At 41.2% G+C, this 17,517-nt stretch overlaps 1 protein-coding gene and 1 non-coding gene across 3 annotated transcripts in view; both read left to right on the plus strand.

The window, feature by feature from the left end:
- DSP (desmoplakin) overlaps positions 1–17,517 on the plus strand; it is a 45,813-nt gene that overhangs the window by 20,503 nt on the left and 7,793 nt on the right. For both annotated transcript variants that reach the window (XM_035030817.1, XM_035030816.1), the window contains exons 5-22: positions 106–234; positions 1,082–1,132; positions 2,562–2,723; positions 3,431–3,535; positions 4,378–4,473; positions 4,793–4,918; positions 5,257–5,409; positions 6,990–7,144; positions 9,460–9,586; positions 10,599–10,800; positions 11,045–11,271; positions 11,950–12,116; positions 12,562–12,700; positions 13,228–13,421; positions 14,922–15,084; positions 15,548–15,631; positions 16,647–16,754; positions 17,275–17,373. In XM_035030817.1, the coding sequence (XP_034886708.1) occupies positions 106–234; positions 1,082–1,132; positions 2,562–2,723; positions 3,431–3,535; positions 4,378–4,473; positions 4,793–4,918; positions 5,257–5,409; positions 6,990–7,144; positions 9,460–9,586; positions 10,599–10,800; positions 11,045–11,271; positions 11,950–12,116; positions 12,562–12,700; positions 13,228–13,421; positions 14,922–15,084; positions 15,548–15,631; positions 16,647–16,754; positions 17,275–17,373 (2,487 nt within the window). The remainder of the gene's footprint in view (positions 1–105; positions 235–1,081; positions 1,133–2,561; positions 2,724–3,430; positions 3,536–4,377; positions 4,474–4,792; positions 4,919–5,256; positions 5,410–6,989; positions 7,145–9,459; positions 9,587–10,598; positions 10,801–11,044; positions 11,272–11,949; positions 12,117–12,561; positions 12,701–13,227; positions 13,422–14,921; positions 15,085–15,547; positions 15,632–16,646; positions 16,755–17,274; positions 17,374–17,517) is intronic.
- Positions 15,898–16,004, plus strand: LOC117997551. The gene has a single exon (XR_004675850.1). It is a non-coding gene; the product is annotated as a U6 spliceosomal RNA (small nuclear RNA).

Below are 17,517 nucleotides of genomic sequence, written 5' to 3' on the forward strand. Positions count from 1 at the left end.
GGAAGCTATGTATGTCCCTTGGTGCTCTGACCCCTGATGCTCTGGGTAAAGTGAATCAGATGCAAAGGATCGGACATGAAGGGCACACTCTCTTTCCCTCGGCAGGCGGAGATGGATCTGGTGGCCTGGGGCGTGGACCTGGCCTCAGTGGAGCAGCACATCAGCAGCCACAGAAGCATCCACAACACCATCGGGGACTATCGCTGGCAACTGGACAAAATCAAAGCCGACCTGGTACTTTGAGATGTTTCATTTTTAGAGTCTTGAAAAAGCATACCTAAGGATTGTGTAGTTCCTCAATCCTGGGCATTTTTTGTCTGTAAACATTAGCCCAAGATATCTTCCCCAACGGACTGGAAACTTCTAAAAATCCCATTTCATAAATGGGGAAGTGGACTCAGATAGACCTAGTAGAGATTGTGTTAACTCTTAAGGAAGAGGTTAGCAAAAGGCGAAGGGCATACACATGTGGATTTGTGTGTAGTTTGTAGATGAGTATTTTGGGGGATGGTCGGGTTTTTTGTTTGTTTTTTCTTCAGAAAGCAGAGCATCTCTTCAAATAGACAAAGCACAGCAATCGTAGAGATTTGTGTGCTTGGCGAATTCTTTTCTATGTGTCTCTTCCTGACACTTTTCCTTTGCTGAAAGGACTGGCTTGAAGCTGGGTCAAGAATTATAGCATGAAATAATCACCCGGTTTTAAGTGCCCGGTTCCCCCCAGATCTTCATGCTTCTAAATCCCTCACTTTTTTTTTCTTTACTTAGACCAGAGATACTCATCTTCACTTCTGCCTTTTTTTCTCCCCTTACTTTTGTTCACTTGAGTATCTGACCAAATTCCTCCCTCTTTTCTCTAAGATCTAAAAGATGGTACCCCCAGGCCAGTGGAGGGGGTGGGGGTTGCCTTCACATCCAACTGGGAAAAGGTCCCTGTGGGTAAAAGTTTCTGTAGAGCAAACACTTCTTTCTACTGAGTGATCTGAAGTCATTATCTGACAAAAAGGAGGTAGAGAAGGGTTGCTGTTTGTATACCAACCCACAAGGGGAATTAAAGAATTACTCACTGTTTATCTTCTTCTAGCGTGAGAAATCTGCCATCTACCAGTTGGAGGAGGAGTATGAAAACCTGCTGGTAAGCTGACTTATTTCTGACATCTCTGTGTTCCATTCCATTAAAATGGAGCACGCCTGGGCGTGAGGCACCTAATGACCATGGGAGTACCTGGAAGTATATACTTAGGGCCTGTAGATGCGACTTTCATTTCTACTGCTGCGTTTCCTTTAGAAGTGAGTATTAGAAGATTTTTTTCTGAAGACAGTACCCAGCGCTGTTCTGTTTGTAAGTTGAGCGTCATATAGATAGCACCTATTTTAAATACTTGCAATTAAAGAGATAAAGCTTTTTCACTTGTGAATGGTAGCCTTTTTATGAAGTATTAGCAAAAATAAGACTTACTTTCCCCAGATAGAAGTTTCTTAGACCATCATCACCATTTTATGACAAAATGGAAATCAATTCACTGGTCTGGTAAGAAGAAGAGCTATTGCCATTTTTTTTGCCTATTTGTGTCACCCAATCTTCACCTTTTCAGTATTTCTTTGTTGGTAGTGATCCTATTTATTTATTTATTTATTTATAGAGAGAGACAGAGAGAGAGAGAGCGCGCCTGAGTCAGGGGAAGATGGGGGAGGGGGAGAGAGAGAAGCCTCACGCAGACTCCCCGCTGAGCATAGAACCCGACGCAGGACTTGATCCCAGGACCCTGAGATCATGACCCTGGCTGAAATCAAGAGTCAGAAGCTCAACTGACTCAGCCACCCAGGCACCCCGGCAATGATCCTTTTTAAATAATGTGGCTAGCTGTGACACAATTGTCCTGTTAGGTCTGGGTGTGACTAACGGTACCTTGAATTTTGGGAGTGCGGAAGAAGGCAGGAAAAGCTTAATTTATCTTTTTAAGATTCTAATTTTCCCTTTGTAATCTAAAACTAATTATTGAACCCAAACATCAGTGTCTGAATCAAGACCCTCTTGAATTAGGTTATTCCATTGAATCTAAAAGTACTCCCTGTTCATTGTTAAGTTTGGATGGGTCTTTTTTTACATACTAGGTGGTCAGTGAACATTTTATTGATTCATGTGATTTATTTATTTATTTAATTAATTAAAAAAAATTTTTTTTTAAGAAGATAGCAGGAGGGGAAGAATGAAGGGGGGGAAATCGGAGGGGGAGACGAACCATGAGAGTTGATGGACTGAAAAACAAACTGAGGGTTCTAGAGGGGAGGGGGGTGGGAGGATGGATTAGCCTGGTGATGGGTATTAAAGAGGGCACGTTCTGCATGGAGCAGCACTGGGTGTTATGCACAAACAATGAATCATGGAACACTATATCAAAAACTAATGATGTAATGTATGGTGATTAACATAACAATAAAAAATTAAAAAAAATTTTTTTTTTATGTGAAAGGGACCACACAGTCTTATCTCTGGAATCTGCAGAGAACACCATTAATGTGCATGCTGTGATCCTAATGCTGCTTTTGAACTTCCTGTGTAGAAAGCGTCCTTTGAGAGGATGGATCACCTACGACAGCTGCAGAACATCATCCAGGCCACGTCCCGAGAGATCATGTGGATCAATGACTGTGAGGAGGAGGAGCTGCTCTATGACTGGAGTGATCGGAACACCAACATTGCCCAGAAGCAGGAGGCCTTCTCTGTAAGCTCACCCCTCCTGGTTGTAGATGTGAGGCTCTTGCCTGGGAGGGCCCTGAGATGGGGATGAATGGCCTTGAAATAACTTAATCAACTCCTTTGTCATTCAGCCTCTGTTGAAATGGTCATGGAGAGCCATTCCTTTCTGGAAGCTTTTCCGGTGACTTTAGAGGGGCAATGCATTGCTTAACATCCTGGAAGTCAGCAGATCGAGTCAGAATTAGGCATTCAGATATCCCAGAGGGTGTGTAGCACAGTAGGATGGTGGATTAAAACTTATGTGTGACTTTGGGCAAGACATGTCACCAGGGGGGCGCCTGGGTGGCTCAGTCATTAAGCGTCTGCCTTCGGCTAAGGTCATGTTCCCAGGGTCCTGGGATGGAGCTCCCTGCACTGCGGGAAGCCTGCTTCTCCCTCTCCCTCTCCCCCTGCTTGTGTTCCTTCTCTCGCTATCTCTCTCTGTCAAATAAATAAATCTTTAAAAAAAAAAAGACATGTCACCAGTGTGGCCTCTGCCATGTACTAGATGACCTCAAACGTCCTTTTTGGTCTTAAAAATGCTATGATTCTTGAGGAAACCATAACACAATTCTTTGACATTGTTCATTTCCACAATGCAGTTTTGTGTTCTAAGTTCCCTTCAACATGGCGGAAGTGCTGGAAGGCTAATGGTGACTTGCTCTGAAGTGTTTGCTTTTCTTTCATTTATAGATACGCATGAGCCAACTGGAAGTTAAGGAAAAAGAGCTCAATAAGCTTAAACAAGAAAGTGACCAACTTGTCCTCAATCAGCATCCGGCTTCAGACAAAATTGAGGTAGGCTTCATGAGATTTATATTTTCATTAGAGAAAAAAGGGAACTTTTTGTAAAGACTATACAGATGAATGATTCTTATCTGTCATAAAGCCATGACAAGTTTATTTTATATATTTTGGGATCAGCACCCTAGACTGGCAGTTGGCACGCTTTTCTGGAAAGGACCAAATAATAAACATTTTAGGTCTGCAGACCATTTGGTTTCTGTCGAAATTACTTAACTCTGCCATTATAGTGTGAAAGCAAACATAACAATATGTAAGTGAACAGGCATGGCTGTGTCCCAATAAAACTTTATTTATAAATGCAGGCAGTGGGCCAGATGTGGCCCTTGGGCTGTGGCTTGCTGACCTCTGCCCTAGGCTGCCATCTGTGGGCTGTGCTCAAGGCTGACATTAGCTGGTATGACATCAACTGGTATGGCCATATTGGTTGGAAGTATTTTCCTATCAGTTGGTGAGAGTCACTGCCTTAAGACCCTCAAGCCCTCTGCATGGGTTCCTTGGACTTGCCCGTCATCTTGGCAGCTGTATGGGGACAGGGTGCAGTGGAAGGACCCTGCTCCAGTGTCACATCTAGTGTCTACTCTAATTCTGATTGGTCGGTAGCGATGCCATTTGAGTATTTTGACAAATACTCCTAATGGTATCTATTTGCTAAAACTGGTTTTAAAGTTTAATTTCTACGGTACCATGAGTTCCCTGTTGGGAAATTCTGTTTTCACTTTTTAGAAAAACATTTGCTTGGTTTGGTAGTTGATAAAAAAATGTTTCATAGCTTTCAGTCGGACTCACATATCTATCAAAGAACGGATGTGACAGCTGATGTTTTCTTGCTTCAGGCCTATATGGACACTCTTCAGACACAGTGGAGCTGGATTCTTCAGATCACCAAGTGCATTGACGTTCACCTCAAAGAAAATGCTGCCTACTTTCAGGTTTTTATGCTTAGTGGTAATTTAATTGTCGTTTAGGTCCTAATACCTTATTTTTTGGAATGTATTTTTTTAAAGCACCAAAAACAATCTTCAAAATATTTTACAAATACCATTTATTGGCTTTCAGTTTAGAGCAGCACAGACTGGTAACCTGGGCACCAGTCACTCAGATGTCTCTTGCTGTCCCATGAGTTAATATCGTTTCATTAGCTACCTGTTAAATAGACTCCGGGAAGGTAGTCCTTGACATGGAAATGCTAGATGTTGCTGTTTACTGACTGCCTTTTCATTAACACGCGATCATGCTCATCTTTAATAGTTTTTTGAAGAGGCCCAGTCAACCGAAGCCTACCTGAAGGGCCTTCAGGACTCCATCAGAAAGAAGTACCCCTGTGATAAGAACATGCCCCTGCAGCGCCTGCTGGAACAGATCAAAGAGCTGGAGGTATCATCACAAAGCAAAAACAGAGAGAATACTGATTACTTGGCGTGAAATTTCCCTTGGAAAAGCATACTTCAAATTCCATCTACGTAGGCTTTTCACACAATGATAGTCTTTCCCGCCCACTCAATTCACGGCTCTGTAGCTTCCGAAGTGGCTCATTATGAAAGGTCCTGAGAGTCCCTGCCCATAGAGGAATTTGTAGCTTTTTGGAGCTCAGACAATGATAGCAATTTCTTATTTGTCATATCGTAACAGCTATTTTGGTGTCACTTGCAGCTCTTCTCTGAAATTCACAGAGTATTTATGTGATGAAAACACGATCTTATTTGCAATTGCAGAAAGAACGAGAGAAAATCCTTGAATACAAGCGTCAGGTACAGAACTTGGTAAACAAGTCCAAGAAGATCGTGCAGCTGAAACCACGGAACCCAGACTATAGAAGCAACAAACCCATCATTCTCAGGGCTCTCTGTGACTACAAACAAGACCAGGTGTGCACTCGGTTATTCAGAATGAAGCCCAAGTTTTCCCTTTCTTTACACAGAGAGTTTTGTCAATAGAGGGAGTCGAGTTTAATCCAGGTTTCAGTGAGCAGCACAGAAAATGCCTTTCTTTCATACACAAAGCAGCAAGCTGTGGAAAAATGCAGCAGCTCTGTTCTAAGTCCTAGCACGGTTTTTAATAATTAGGACAGCGGTTATTTATAGACTATTTATTTTATTTTATTTTTTATTTATTTTATTTTTTGGTAAAGATTTTATTTCCTTGAGAGAGAGAAAGAGAGAGGGAGTGGGACGAGGGGCAGAGGGAGAGGGAGAAGCAGACTCCCCGCTGAGCAGAGAGCCCGACGAGGGGCTAGATCTCAGGACCCTGGGAGCATGACCTGAGCTGAAGGCAGACGCTTAACCGACTGAGCCACCCTGGCGTCCCTAGACTATTCATTTTAAGTCTTAACACTTTTCTTCTTCTAATATGCAAAACTTTATTTGTGATCACCCTTTAAATCTTAGATTTTAAAGTCTTTAAATTTCTTGAAAGATCTTTGAATTTCTGACATAAAAGAAATGAGAAATGTGACCATTATGCTGCATATGAAGTGACTATCATTGCAGATTTTCTGCAGTCACTGAGCCCATCAACTCTGTGGGCTCTGCGGTAAATACAAGCATCTATATGGAAAGATGACTTGGTTTTACTAGTTATTTATGTAATTCCCACAGCTCTGATTTCTTATAAAAATTACGGAGGGTTTAAGAAATATGATCAGTTGCTTAGATAAATGTTCTAAAACAATGGAGTTTATTCTCGCAGGAAAAAATATTTTAAGAACTTGCATGGAGAGGAGAAGTTGAAATAGAGATTGAAATACGTAAATATCAAGCTTGTTACATTTCACCAGTGAGGATAGTTGTCATATTCGAAGTGTACCCCTTTCAAGAAGCTATGGAGTTAATTTAAAAAATAAGGTATTTGGATGGTGGAGTTAATTTAGAAAGTTGTTTTTCTGGGGACCTGATGCCAGAATTTCTTGTTTTTACTTCTAAATTTTAAGAGCGAATGTGTGAGGCAAGTAACTTTGCATAGTAAATCTAAAATGTAAAATATGAACTCACAAAAATAGGAAAGCCATGGGGTGAATTTTTGCTTTACAAAAGGATTTCTCACTTTACTGATGGATTCCCCAGGCTGTCTTTTAGAAAGTTACTTTACCTAATTCATTTTATACATACCTTTTAGGCTCTGGTGCATTATTTAAAGCATCAGTATTGTTGGGATGTATAAAGATCACCTTCATTTAAAGAAAAATAATAAGGGGCACCTGGGTAGCTTAGTTAGTTAAGCATTCGACTCTTGATCTCGACTCAGGTCATTATCTCATTGTTGTGAGTTCAAGCCCCATGTTGGACTCCACGCTGGGCGTGGAGCCTATTTAGAAAAAATAAAATAAAGAAAAATAATAAGGTAAAAGCTCAAATGGTTTGCACAGTTTTATCTCTATTTCTCTTTGAGAAAAAAAGATTAACATGTGTACTCATGAGTAAAGCCAAAACACGGGCCACTTGCCTTACAGAAAATCGTGCACAAAGGGGATGAGTGCATCCTGAAGGACAATAATGAGCGCAGCAAGTGGTATGTGACGGGTCCTGGAGGTGTGGACATGCTCGTCCCTTCTGTCGGTCTGATTATCCCTCCTCCAAATCCTCTGGCTGTAGACCTCTCGTGCAAGTAAGTTGTTGAAGTTTCTAGTAGCCACAACGTGAATGCGAGTGTGGAGAAATAGGGCAAATGCTTATATGAAAAACACAGACATACTCTTTTTCACTAAAATCCCCTCCCTTGAAAAAAGGAGCCTCAGGAAGGTCCCCTTGCATTGTTATGTGACTTTATGTTGAAGATTCCAGTTTTTATTGGAAGGTAAAAGAGAATGTCTGACTGTGTACGGGGACCAGAGGAAACAATTCTTTTTTTTAAATAGTAAATATTTAATATGTAAATATTAAACAACACACTACTGCACAAGCAATGGGCCAAATAAGAAATCAAATGGCAAATCAAAATATGTCCCAGAACAAAAGAAAATACCCCACAATATTCCAAAACCTATGGGATGCAGCAAAAGCAGATATTACGGTGAAATTTACCTGTGAATGCTTGTATTAAGAAAAAAAGTTCAAATAAACAACTTAACATTATACCACAAGGAACCAGGAAAAGAAGAAACCTAGCTGAAATTTAGTAGAGGAAGGAAAGAACAAAGAAAAATCAGAAATAAATAAAATCAAGACCAGAATAAACAATAACATAACACTGAAAGTAATGACCAGTTTTTGTAAAAAGAGAAACAAAATTGGCAATGCTTTAACTACATTAGCTAAGGGGGGAAAAAAAAGAGAGGAGATTCAAAAATCAAAATGAGAAATGGAAGAGAAAACAGTACAACAGTTAACTACAGAAATACATAGTGTGATAACAGATTACTCTAAAGAATTATATACTAACAAATCAGATAACTTAGGGGGAAAAAAACCCCAGATAATTCCTAAAAATGTACGAGTTACCAAGATTGAATCATGAATCTTGAATCCAAGTAATAGGAAATCTTCGTAGACCAATAACAAGAATGAAAGTTAAATTAGGAATCAAGAATCTCCTGGCACAGAAAAGCTCAAGACCACATTAAAAATACATAATTAATGACAATCTTTATCAAAATCTTACAAATAATGGAATAGAGGAAACACATTCAAAATCATTCCATGAGGCCATTACTACCCCTAACCAAAGCAGGATAAAAATACAGAAACAAGAGTCTAGTTTGTCCCATATAAGTATTGTTACTCTGACTTTCTTTTGACATCCATTTGCATAGTAAATGTTTCTCTACCCCCTCACCTTCACTCTGTAGCTGTCTGTTAGTCTAAAATGATTCTCTTGTAGGCAGCATATAGATGGGTCTTGTTTTTTTTTTTAATCTGTTCTGACACCCTATGTCTTTTGATTAGAACATTTAGTCCATTTATATTCAAAGTAATTATTGATAGATATGTATTTATTGCCATTTTATTACTTGTTTTGTCATTGTTTCTGGAGATATTCTCTCATCCTTTCTTGTCTTTGTCACTTTTTGTCTCTCCTTTGCACTCAAAGAATCTCCTTTAATATTTCCTGCAGGGCTGGTTTAGTGGTCATAAACTCCTTTAGTTTTTGTTTGTCTGGGAAACTATCTCTCCTTCTCCTCTGAATGACAGCCTTGCTGGATAGAGTATTCTTGGCTGCAGCCTTTTCCCATTCAGTACTTGACTATATCATGCCACTCCCTTCTGGCTTGCCAAGTTTCTGTTGAGAAATCTCCAGCTAGCCTTGCAGGTTTTCCCTTGTAAGTTAAGGACTTCTTTTGTCTTGCTGCTTTTAAGATTTTTTTCTTTATCACTCTTTTGCGAATTTAATTACAATATGTTTAGTGTTGGCCTGCTATTGTTGATTTTGATGGGAGTTCTCTGTGCCTCCTGGATCCAGATGTCTGTGAGGAAACAATTCCTACCATGTATCTTGAGGGCATTGTTTCAAAGTTCTTCTTCCCTTTTTAGACTATCAGTAATTTTGCAGGTAGCCACAAATATAAAATGCCCTTCATATTAATACCTGCTCATCAACAAGCAGGTAGAGCATTCATTGTACTGATTGTCTGCGGCAGAGTCTTGTCCACCTTTTATTATGGAAATCCTCAGCCATACACAGAATAAGGAAGGTAACATAACAAGCCCACGTGCTCGCTTCCAAGCTGCAGTAGCCATCAGCATCCCATGAGCGGTTTCTTCCTGTCATCCTGCGTGGTAGACTTCTGTCTATTAAAAAGTTGCTGACAAACAACGGGAGAACAAAGTGAATTACCTCTACGAATGTCGTTCACTGAGAATGAACTTTTGGAGAGTAACTTAGTCCAGATCCCTTGAAATGTTGAGTGTTTAAAAAGTATACACTTGCCCATTACTCTGTTAGTTCCTGGGGACTCCGGTGTGTTTTCCCCTTGTGCCTTCTAGGATTGAGCAGTACTATGAGGCCATCTTGGCTCTGTGGAACCAGCTGTACATCAACATGAAGAGCCTGGTGTCCTGGCACTACTGCATGATCGACATCGAGAAAATCAGGGCCATGACTATCGCCAAGGTACATCCTCAGGACCCCTCGGGCTGCCTGGAGGAGGCTCCACACTGCCCCCCGTGGTGCTTGTTTCTGCCAGGCAGACCTCCTAGCAGTGCAGCTGATGCTTTTGTATGTCACCAGGAGAGTCAGCTCAGCCTGCCTGAGTGGTTAGGGTCCATCCCACATAGAGTGGGAGGGATTCACACGTGGCTGGCTCTGGTACAAACAGAAGTACAAATTACAGTTTCCTGACAAGCCAGAAGTACCATGGAAAAGGCATGTGGTCCTGTAATACCTTGGATCTTATTCTCCTTTGATGTAATGGAAAGCTAGGTCATAAATTACTAACTGGATATCACAGAAGTAAAAGGTGGGATAGAATTCTTGAAATAACACCCACAGCATTCGTTCTCTAGATCAGTGGTTTTTGAGTTATGGTCTGAAGAATCCTAGCTTAAGGGGGTCCTCTAGGGATGACAGGGCCAGCAGAGAGGAGAGAGGCACAGAGTGGATACATCTGGTGCTTCCCCTTACTCCCCCTTTTCTCTTTTCAGTCAGAGCAGCTTTGCTATGATCTGCTTTAGGTTTGCGACTTCTGAGTAATATTTCCTTTGGCGAATAAAATTCTGCAGGAAAAAAATAGACAACCCACTGCCATGGCTCTGAGGAGCAAACTTGGAATCCTCAAGGACCTTTTATATCTTTTTCTTTTTTTTAAGATTTATTTATTTGAGAGAGAGAGAGAGCACGAGGGGGGAAGGGGCAGAGGGAGAAGGAGAATCTCAGGCAGACTCCACACTGAGCGCAGAGCCTGACGCAGGGCTTGATTTCACAACCTTGAGATCATGACCTGAGCCGAAACCAAGAGTCAGGTGCTTAACTGACTGCGCCACCGAGGAGCCCCAAAGACCTTTTATATCTTCATCAGCCTTTGACAAGTATTGCCTTAAGCCACCGATAGCATAGGGCTTTTTCCGGCACTCTTCTTGGTCACGCTATGGGGACAATCAAACACTCCTGCCTGGTTTACTTCCAGCTGAAAACGATGCGGCAGGAAGATTACATGAAGACAATATCTGACCTTGAGCTACATTACCAAGAGTTCATCAGAAACAGCCAGGGCTCGGAGATGTTTGGAGATGATGATAAGCGGAAAATGCAGTCTCAGTTCACGGATGCCCAGAAGCACTACCAGACCCTGGTCATACAGCTCCCTGGCCACCCCCAGCACCAGACAGGTGTGCAGCGTCTTTCTCTTTGTATCCACCACACACACAGCTTTAACAGAAAGTAGTTTGCTTACAACTAGTTTCAGAATCACTTCTTTGGGAAATAACATATCAAAAGTCATCTATACACTAAATTTTCCGGATCAAATCAAAGGAGGGAGCTACAGTTTGTGCAGTATAGGTATTTTTTGAGGCCGAGCACCCTTCTAGCTAGGAATTCTCTGATTTTTGCTGTCCTAACATGTTTTTACAGTAACCACAACTGAAATCACTCATCATAGTTCCTGCCAAGATCTCAACCATAATAAAGTGATTGAAACCAACAGAGAAAACGATAAGCAGGAAACTTGGATGCTGATGGAGCTCCAGAAGGTTCGCAGGCAGATGGAGCACTGTGAGGGCAGAATGGCCCTTAAAAACATCCTTCTAGCAGACCAAGGGTCTACGCACCACATCACAGTGAAAATAAATGAGCTCAAGGTAGGCATCCAGTACTGTTTTGCTTGATTCCAGCTATATTTGAATTTATCTGCAAACTAATTAAAAAAACTACTGGTTTAAATATTTATAGAGAAGAAGCACTAATTTTCAAGAAAACAGGCTTCTGGCAGGATTTCCTTTTTTCTTTGCCATGCCTCCAAATTTGTAGAAGGTTGCCAGGCTGGGGATTAAGCCATCTTTGTGTTGGTTTACGGGTTGCTGAATCAGGCTACGTCGTACTTCGTTCATTTTTAAAGTTTTCATAAACATTAATTTGGTTGCTGCCTGAAACCACCTATGATACGGGCTAAACAGGTGGAATTACTTTTATTTATAGACAGGAGACTGACACGGAGAGATTTGATGGGGCGGGGGAGGGGGGCTGGTAAAAGCTCAAAGCCATGGACAGAGCTGAGACCGTAGCCCCAGTGTTTTAACTCCCCGCTCCGGGATCTTTTCTGCTCAGCCACACCTGGGCACCACATTAGGAAATGCAAGATAGATACCCTAAGAAAGAGGGCCATGTTTACACAGTGCCGGAAAGGCCTCCCTGAAGAAGGAAATGAAATGTCAACTCTGTCTCTTGAGTCTTTTCCATTTAGTGGACTTGTTCGGGACAAAAAATGATGATAAGAATCAGACAGCTAAATCTAGCACTTTCCTTCTTTTTTTGAACAGAGTGTGCAGAACGATTCTCAAGCAATTGCTGAAGTTCTCAACCAGCTGAAAGATATGCTAGCTAACTTCAGAGGTTCAGAAAAATACTGCTATTTACAGAATGAGGTATTTGGACTATTCCAGAAACTGGAAAACATCAATGGTGTTACAGATGGCTACTTAAACAGGTAAACGCGACTGACCTCGACCACAGACATTTTGCTGTTCTCAGGCTTCATTTTGTCAGACTTCCTTTGCTTTCTATGCTTGACTCACTGCGGCCTTATCTTCCAGTTTTTCGACTCACTACAGGCTTACTTACACTCTTCTGTGCTTCTGAGAGAGGGTCGTCTAGCCTTGGTGTTCATTCCACTGTGGTGAAATCTAATGCATCTTACAGCTAAGGTATATCTGTAAGAGCCAGGACTTCGAAATCTTCAGTGAATGCACAAGGGCTGTCTGAATCATGGTGCGGGGGCAGAGGGAGGGAGTTTATTCCTCCTGCAGCTTGTAAAATAGGCAAAATGAATTTTTATCAGCTTTAACATTCTTTCATTAATAGTGGCCAGAGCCAAACCTTCAAAGGCTAATTACATCACCGACAATGTTCTTGGCCTCCTTGGCTCTTTACAGCTTATGCACGGTGAGAGCTCTACTCCAGGCCATCCTGCAGACAGAAGACATGTTAAAGGTGTACGAAGCCAGACTCACCGAAGAGGAAACCGTGAGCCTGGATCTGGATAAGGTGGAAGCTTACCGCTGTGGGCTGAAGGTAACCAAAGTTACATCCCGTTATCACAGTGCCCCGGGTTATGGGAAATAATGCAGGACTGCTCAGTCCCCAATCCTGAGGCTTCACTAAGTTTTTATGAGTCTTGAGGATTCCTGGATTTCACTGGCCATACATGGTTGACGTCTGTCTTTATCTCTAGGACACTGTTTTCCAAAGTGTGCTAGCGGGAACTATGTGCCTAGGTAATTTGTGGTGAGATGAGTTTGGGGAAAGCAGAGTTAAACATAATTAAACTGGTTCCTTTACTACAAGACTTCTCCTCTTCAAGAACGTTCATATGTGTTACAATTATTCAGGAACGGAATAGAGTATGGTATTTAGCATTTCGCAAACAAATGAATTTCTCACACCGAATCTTTTATTAACAGGGTAGCATAAGGAAATAGATCATGGACATAAATATTGGAAAATGCAATCAGTAAATACATCTTCCTGGATTGATTATCACTTAAAAATACAAGTATTCCAAGAGATTAATTTGTACTCTTTTCTTTCTCCTGTGACAGAAAATCAAAAATGACTTGAACTTGAAGAAGTCCTTCTTGGCCACCATGAAGACAGAGCTGCAGAAAGCCCAGCAGACGCACTCCCAGACCTCACAGCAGTATCCACTCTACGACCTGGACCTGGGCAAGTTCAGTGACAAAGTCACACAGCTGACAGACCGCTGGCAAAGAATAGATAAACAGATAGACTACAGGTGTGCCAACCTCTTTCGCTGCTTTCTTCCCATTTGGTTGTTCCAAGATAATGTCACTTGAAATAATCACTATAAAAGTAGTGGTTTGGTTTGGTGTCTAAGGTAGGCACAAGGGGCTCTCTATTCTTGGACTGCCTGGAGGTAGCTTTGTTGGCAATGGGAAGTAGCTAAATCACAATAGACCAGCTTGAATCAACCCATATGAGGTGCTCTCCAGGCTCTTAGGAAAAAGCGGAAGCCATTGCTCAGTCTCTTTTTTTTTTTTTTTAAAGATTTTATTTATTTATTTGAGACAGAGAATGAGAGACAGAGAGCATGAGAGGGAGGAGGGTCAGAGGGAGAAGCAGACTCCCTGCCCAGCAGGGAGCCTGATGCGGGACTCAATCCCAGGACTCCAGGATCATGACCTGAGCCGAAGGCAGTCGCTCAACCAACTGAGCCACCCAGGCGCCCTTTTTGCTCAGTCTCTTTTGGGCCCTATAAACTCTTGTTAGGACTGTTGGAAGGAGTAGATGCTCTGAGTGAGTGTTCTTTGGAAATGTAAGAAAATTACATCTTATACAAAAGAAATGCCTTATTCCAAATGAAGGTTTAAAAGTATCCTGAATTTTGATGTAGTTCCTTTTAGTAACTCCTTTTTTTTTTTTAAAAGATTTTATTTATTTATTTGAGAGAGAGAATGAGAGAGAGAGAGCATGAGAGGGGGGAGGGTCAGAGGGAGACGCACACTCCCCGCTGAGCAGGGAGCCCGATGCGGGACTCGATCCCGGGACTCCAGGATCATGACCTGAGCCGAAGGCAGTTGCTTAACCAACTGAGCCACCCAGGCGCCCTAGTAACTCCTTTTTTGAAAACATCTTTATTGATCAAAATGAACCAAACAAACGTCTTTATTGGTAACTAATTCACGTGTCATACAATTCACCCATTGGAAGTATACAGTCCAGTGGATTTTAGTGTATCAGAAAGGTGTAACCATCACCACAATCGACATCGACAACATTTTCTTTACCCTACAAAAAAAGCCCCGATCCCATTACCAGTCACTCCCCATTACCTCCCAACCCTCTGGTCCCAAGCAACCACCTGTCTTTCCTCTGTCTCTGTAGCTTTGCCTATTCTGGACATTTCCTATGAATGGAATCAGACAGTGTGTGGTCCTTTGTGACTGTTTTTCCCACTCAGCATAATGTTTTCAAGGTTACTCCCTAGTGTAGCATGTATCAGTCCTTCATTCCTTTTTATGATTGAATCATATTCTACCATATGGCTATACCACATTTTATTTATTCCTTCATCTGTTGATGATTTTTTGGCTATCATGAAAGATGTCCCTAGGAACATTCATGTAGAACTTTTTGTATGGGTGCGTGTTTTCAGGTCTCTTGAGCATGCAGCAGGTAGAATTACTGGGTGATACTGTGTGATGTCATGTGATAACTGTTAAATGCTTTCAGGAACAGTGGCACTGCTTTAACAATTTTATCCTGTTTTCTCCAGACTGTGGGACTTGGAGAAACAAATTAAGCAACTGAGGAATTACCGTGATAACTATCAGGCTTTCTGCAAGTGGCTCTATGATGCCAAACGCCGCCAGGATTCCTTAGAATCCATGAAGTTTGGTGACTCCAACACAGTCATGCGATTTTTGAATGAGCAGAAGGTACAAGCCAATTGGTCATTCCCTTAGATAACGCTAGGTGTGAGCTGTATTTTCCTCTGGTTTTCATAGCAGTACCTAGGTTCGAAACAATATTTAATATTACTAGTTCATTTTGTGAATGCTTGCAGAAGGCCTGGAGGAAAAAAAAAACAATTGAGATACTTACAAAGAAATCAATTATGAACTAGAAATAATGTAATATTGTAGCAAAGTATCTTTATAAATAGAAGTGTTAGGATCAGAAAAGAGCACAGATTAGAAATTTTCCTCTTAGAGAAAAAAAGTTGAAGATTTCGTGCTTCTCTTTTCTGAGGAGAAAACATGCTCATCTCCTAAGGTTTAACTGTGAGATCATTGAGTGGAGAAATAAACTGAGGAAAAACAGTTGTTCGACAGTGAAATAACATTTATGTAAAATTATTTATACACTTTGATGTTTATAAATACTTTATTTTTTATATAGAACTTGCACAATGAAATATGTGGCAAACGAGACAAATCAGAAGAAGTTCAAAAAATTGCCGAACTTTGTGGAAATTCGATTAAGGTATGTTAGCTTCGATAAAGAATGTTCGTATTTCTTTTCTTTTTTTAGATTTTATTTATTTATTCGACAGAGAGAGTGAGAGAGCACAAGCAGAGAGGGAGCAGTAGAGGGAGAGGAAGAAGCAGGCTTCCCACTGAGCAGGGAGCTGACACGGGGCTTGATCCCAGGACCCTGAGATCATGACCTGAGCCGAAGGCAGACACTTAACCATCTGAGCCACCCAGGCGCCCTGAATGTTGGCATTTCATCAAGAATAAATATTAACTGTGCTCCCTTCAGCAGCACATGTACTGAAATTGGAATGATACAGAGAATATTAGCATGGCTCTTGCACAAGGATGACATGCAAATTTGTGAAGTGTTCCAGATTTTAAAAATCTCTATTATTAACTGCATTATTTTCTGATTTACTTTAAAGAGCACACACCTCTTTTTTTAAATTTTAAAGATTTTTAAAAAAATTTTTTTAGAGAGAGAGAGTGCACGTGCATGCACGTGCGTGAGCAGGGGGAAGGGCAGAGGGAGAGGGAGAAAGAGAATCCTGAGTAGACTCCAGACTGAGCACAGAGCCTGATGTGGGGCTCGACCTCATAACCTGAGCCAAAATCAAGAGTCAAATGTTTAACCGACTGAGCCACCCAGGTGCCCCAAAGACTATAAACTTCTTGAGGATAGCGATTATGGCTTTATGTATTCTTTCCTGAACAGACCGTAGAAAGTTTGTCATCCATTAACCTGAATTCATTGCACATTGGCAGTATCTACAGGAATGAGCTGGTCTCCATTCTTTACACTGGTAGTATGTGCAAAAATCTTCATTTGGTATATAAAGATGTACTACTTGGTTTAATAATGTAATATATTAGCTACTTGGACATCATCAGTACCTGACAACCTTTGGGGTTGGTCATTAGAAATACAGCTTGATGATTTATTTAAAACCGTGGAATTGTAGCTGTCAGTGACTCTTTTAAGTCCGTTAGGTAGGTTTATCTTAAACTTTTTTACTCGGCAGGATTATGAACTCCAGCTTGCATCATACACCTCAGGCCTGGAGACTCTCCTGAACATACCTATCAAGAGAACCATGGTGCAGTCTCCCTCTGGGGTGATTCTGCAAGAGGTAACTATGTCATTACATGTTTCTTAGTTGCCCCTCCTGCATCTTCTCTTTTCCCTGTCCCCTTCCTGTCTTCCCTGCAGACCCTGAATGCACCCTTTGTTACAGGGTACCTACTCAAAACAGGTTTAATAGCAGGTTATGCTCCCTTAGCGTGAGCCATCAATACCCGATGCATTTTAGGAAATGGTCAGTGGAAGTCTCTATCTAGTGTTTCTATGCTAGAATCTTTGCAGAAACTGGGCTTCAAGTCTAGGTTTAATGAGGGAGGCTTTTAACAAGTGGAAAGTGTCTAGTAGATTTTTAAAAGACAGCTTCTTCCCAAAGATGTCAGAGAACATCACCTGTCGGATGGCTTAGGAGAAACATCCTAGAGTCATGAGGTTGGAATACAATGGTATCAGCCCTTTGCTTTGTTGTACTTCTAGATTTTGGAATAAGCACACATGAATGAAGGGAGTTCACTCTTTAAATTATCTTTGCAATTTTAAATTATAATTTCTTTCACTCCTTCTTTTGCAAGGCTGCTGATCTGCATGCTCGGTACATAGAACTACTTACAAGGTCTGGAGACTATTATAGATTCTTAAGTGAGATGCTGAAGAGTTTGGAAGATCTGAAGGTAATTTATTTACTTTATTTCATTGGAGGATCAGAAAAGAAAATGGAATAGAACCTTATTATTGTTATTGCCTTGTTATAACCTGGATTTGGACATACTCACTGGTATATAGTTTGTCCATAAGTCAGGTGTTAGTTCTGTGAT

This window comes from Mirounga leonina, unplaced genomic scaffold (assembly GCF_011800145.1).
Source record: "Mirounga leonina isolate KUSES-001 unplaced genomic scaffold, KU_Mleo_1.0 Mir_366, whole genome shotgun sequence".
Lineage (NCBI taxonomy): Eukaryota > Metazoa > Chordata > Mammalia > Carnivora > Phocidae > Mirounga > Mirounga leonina.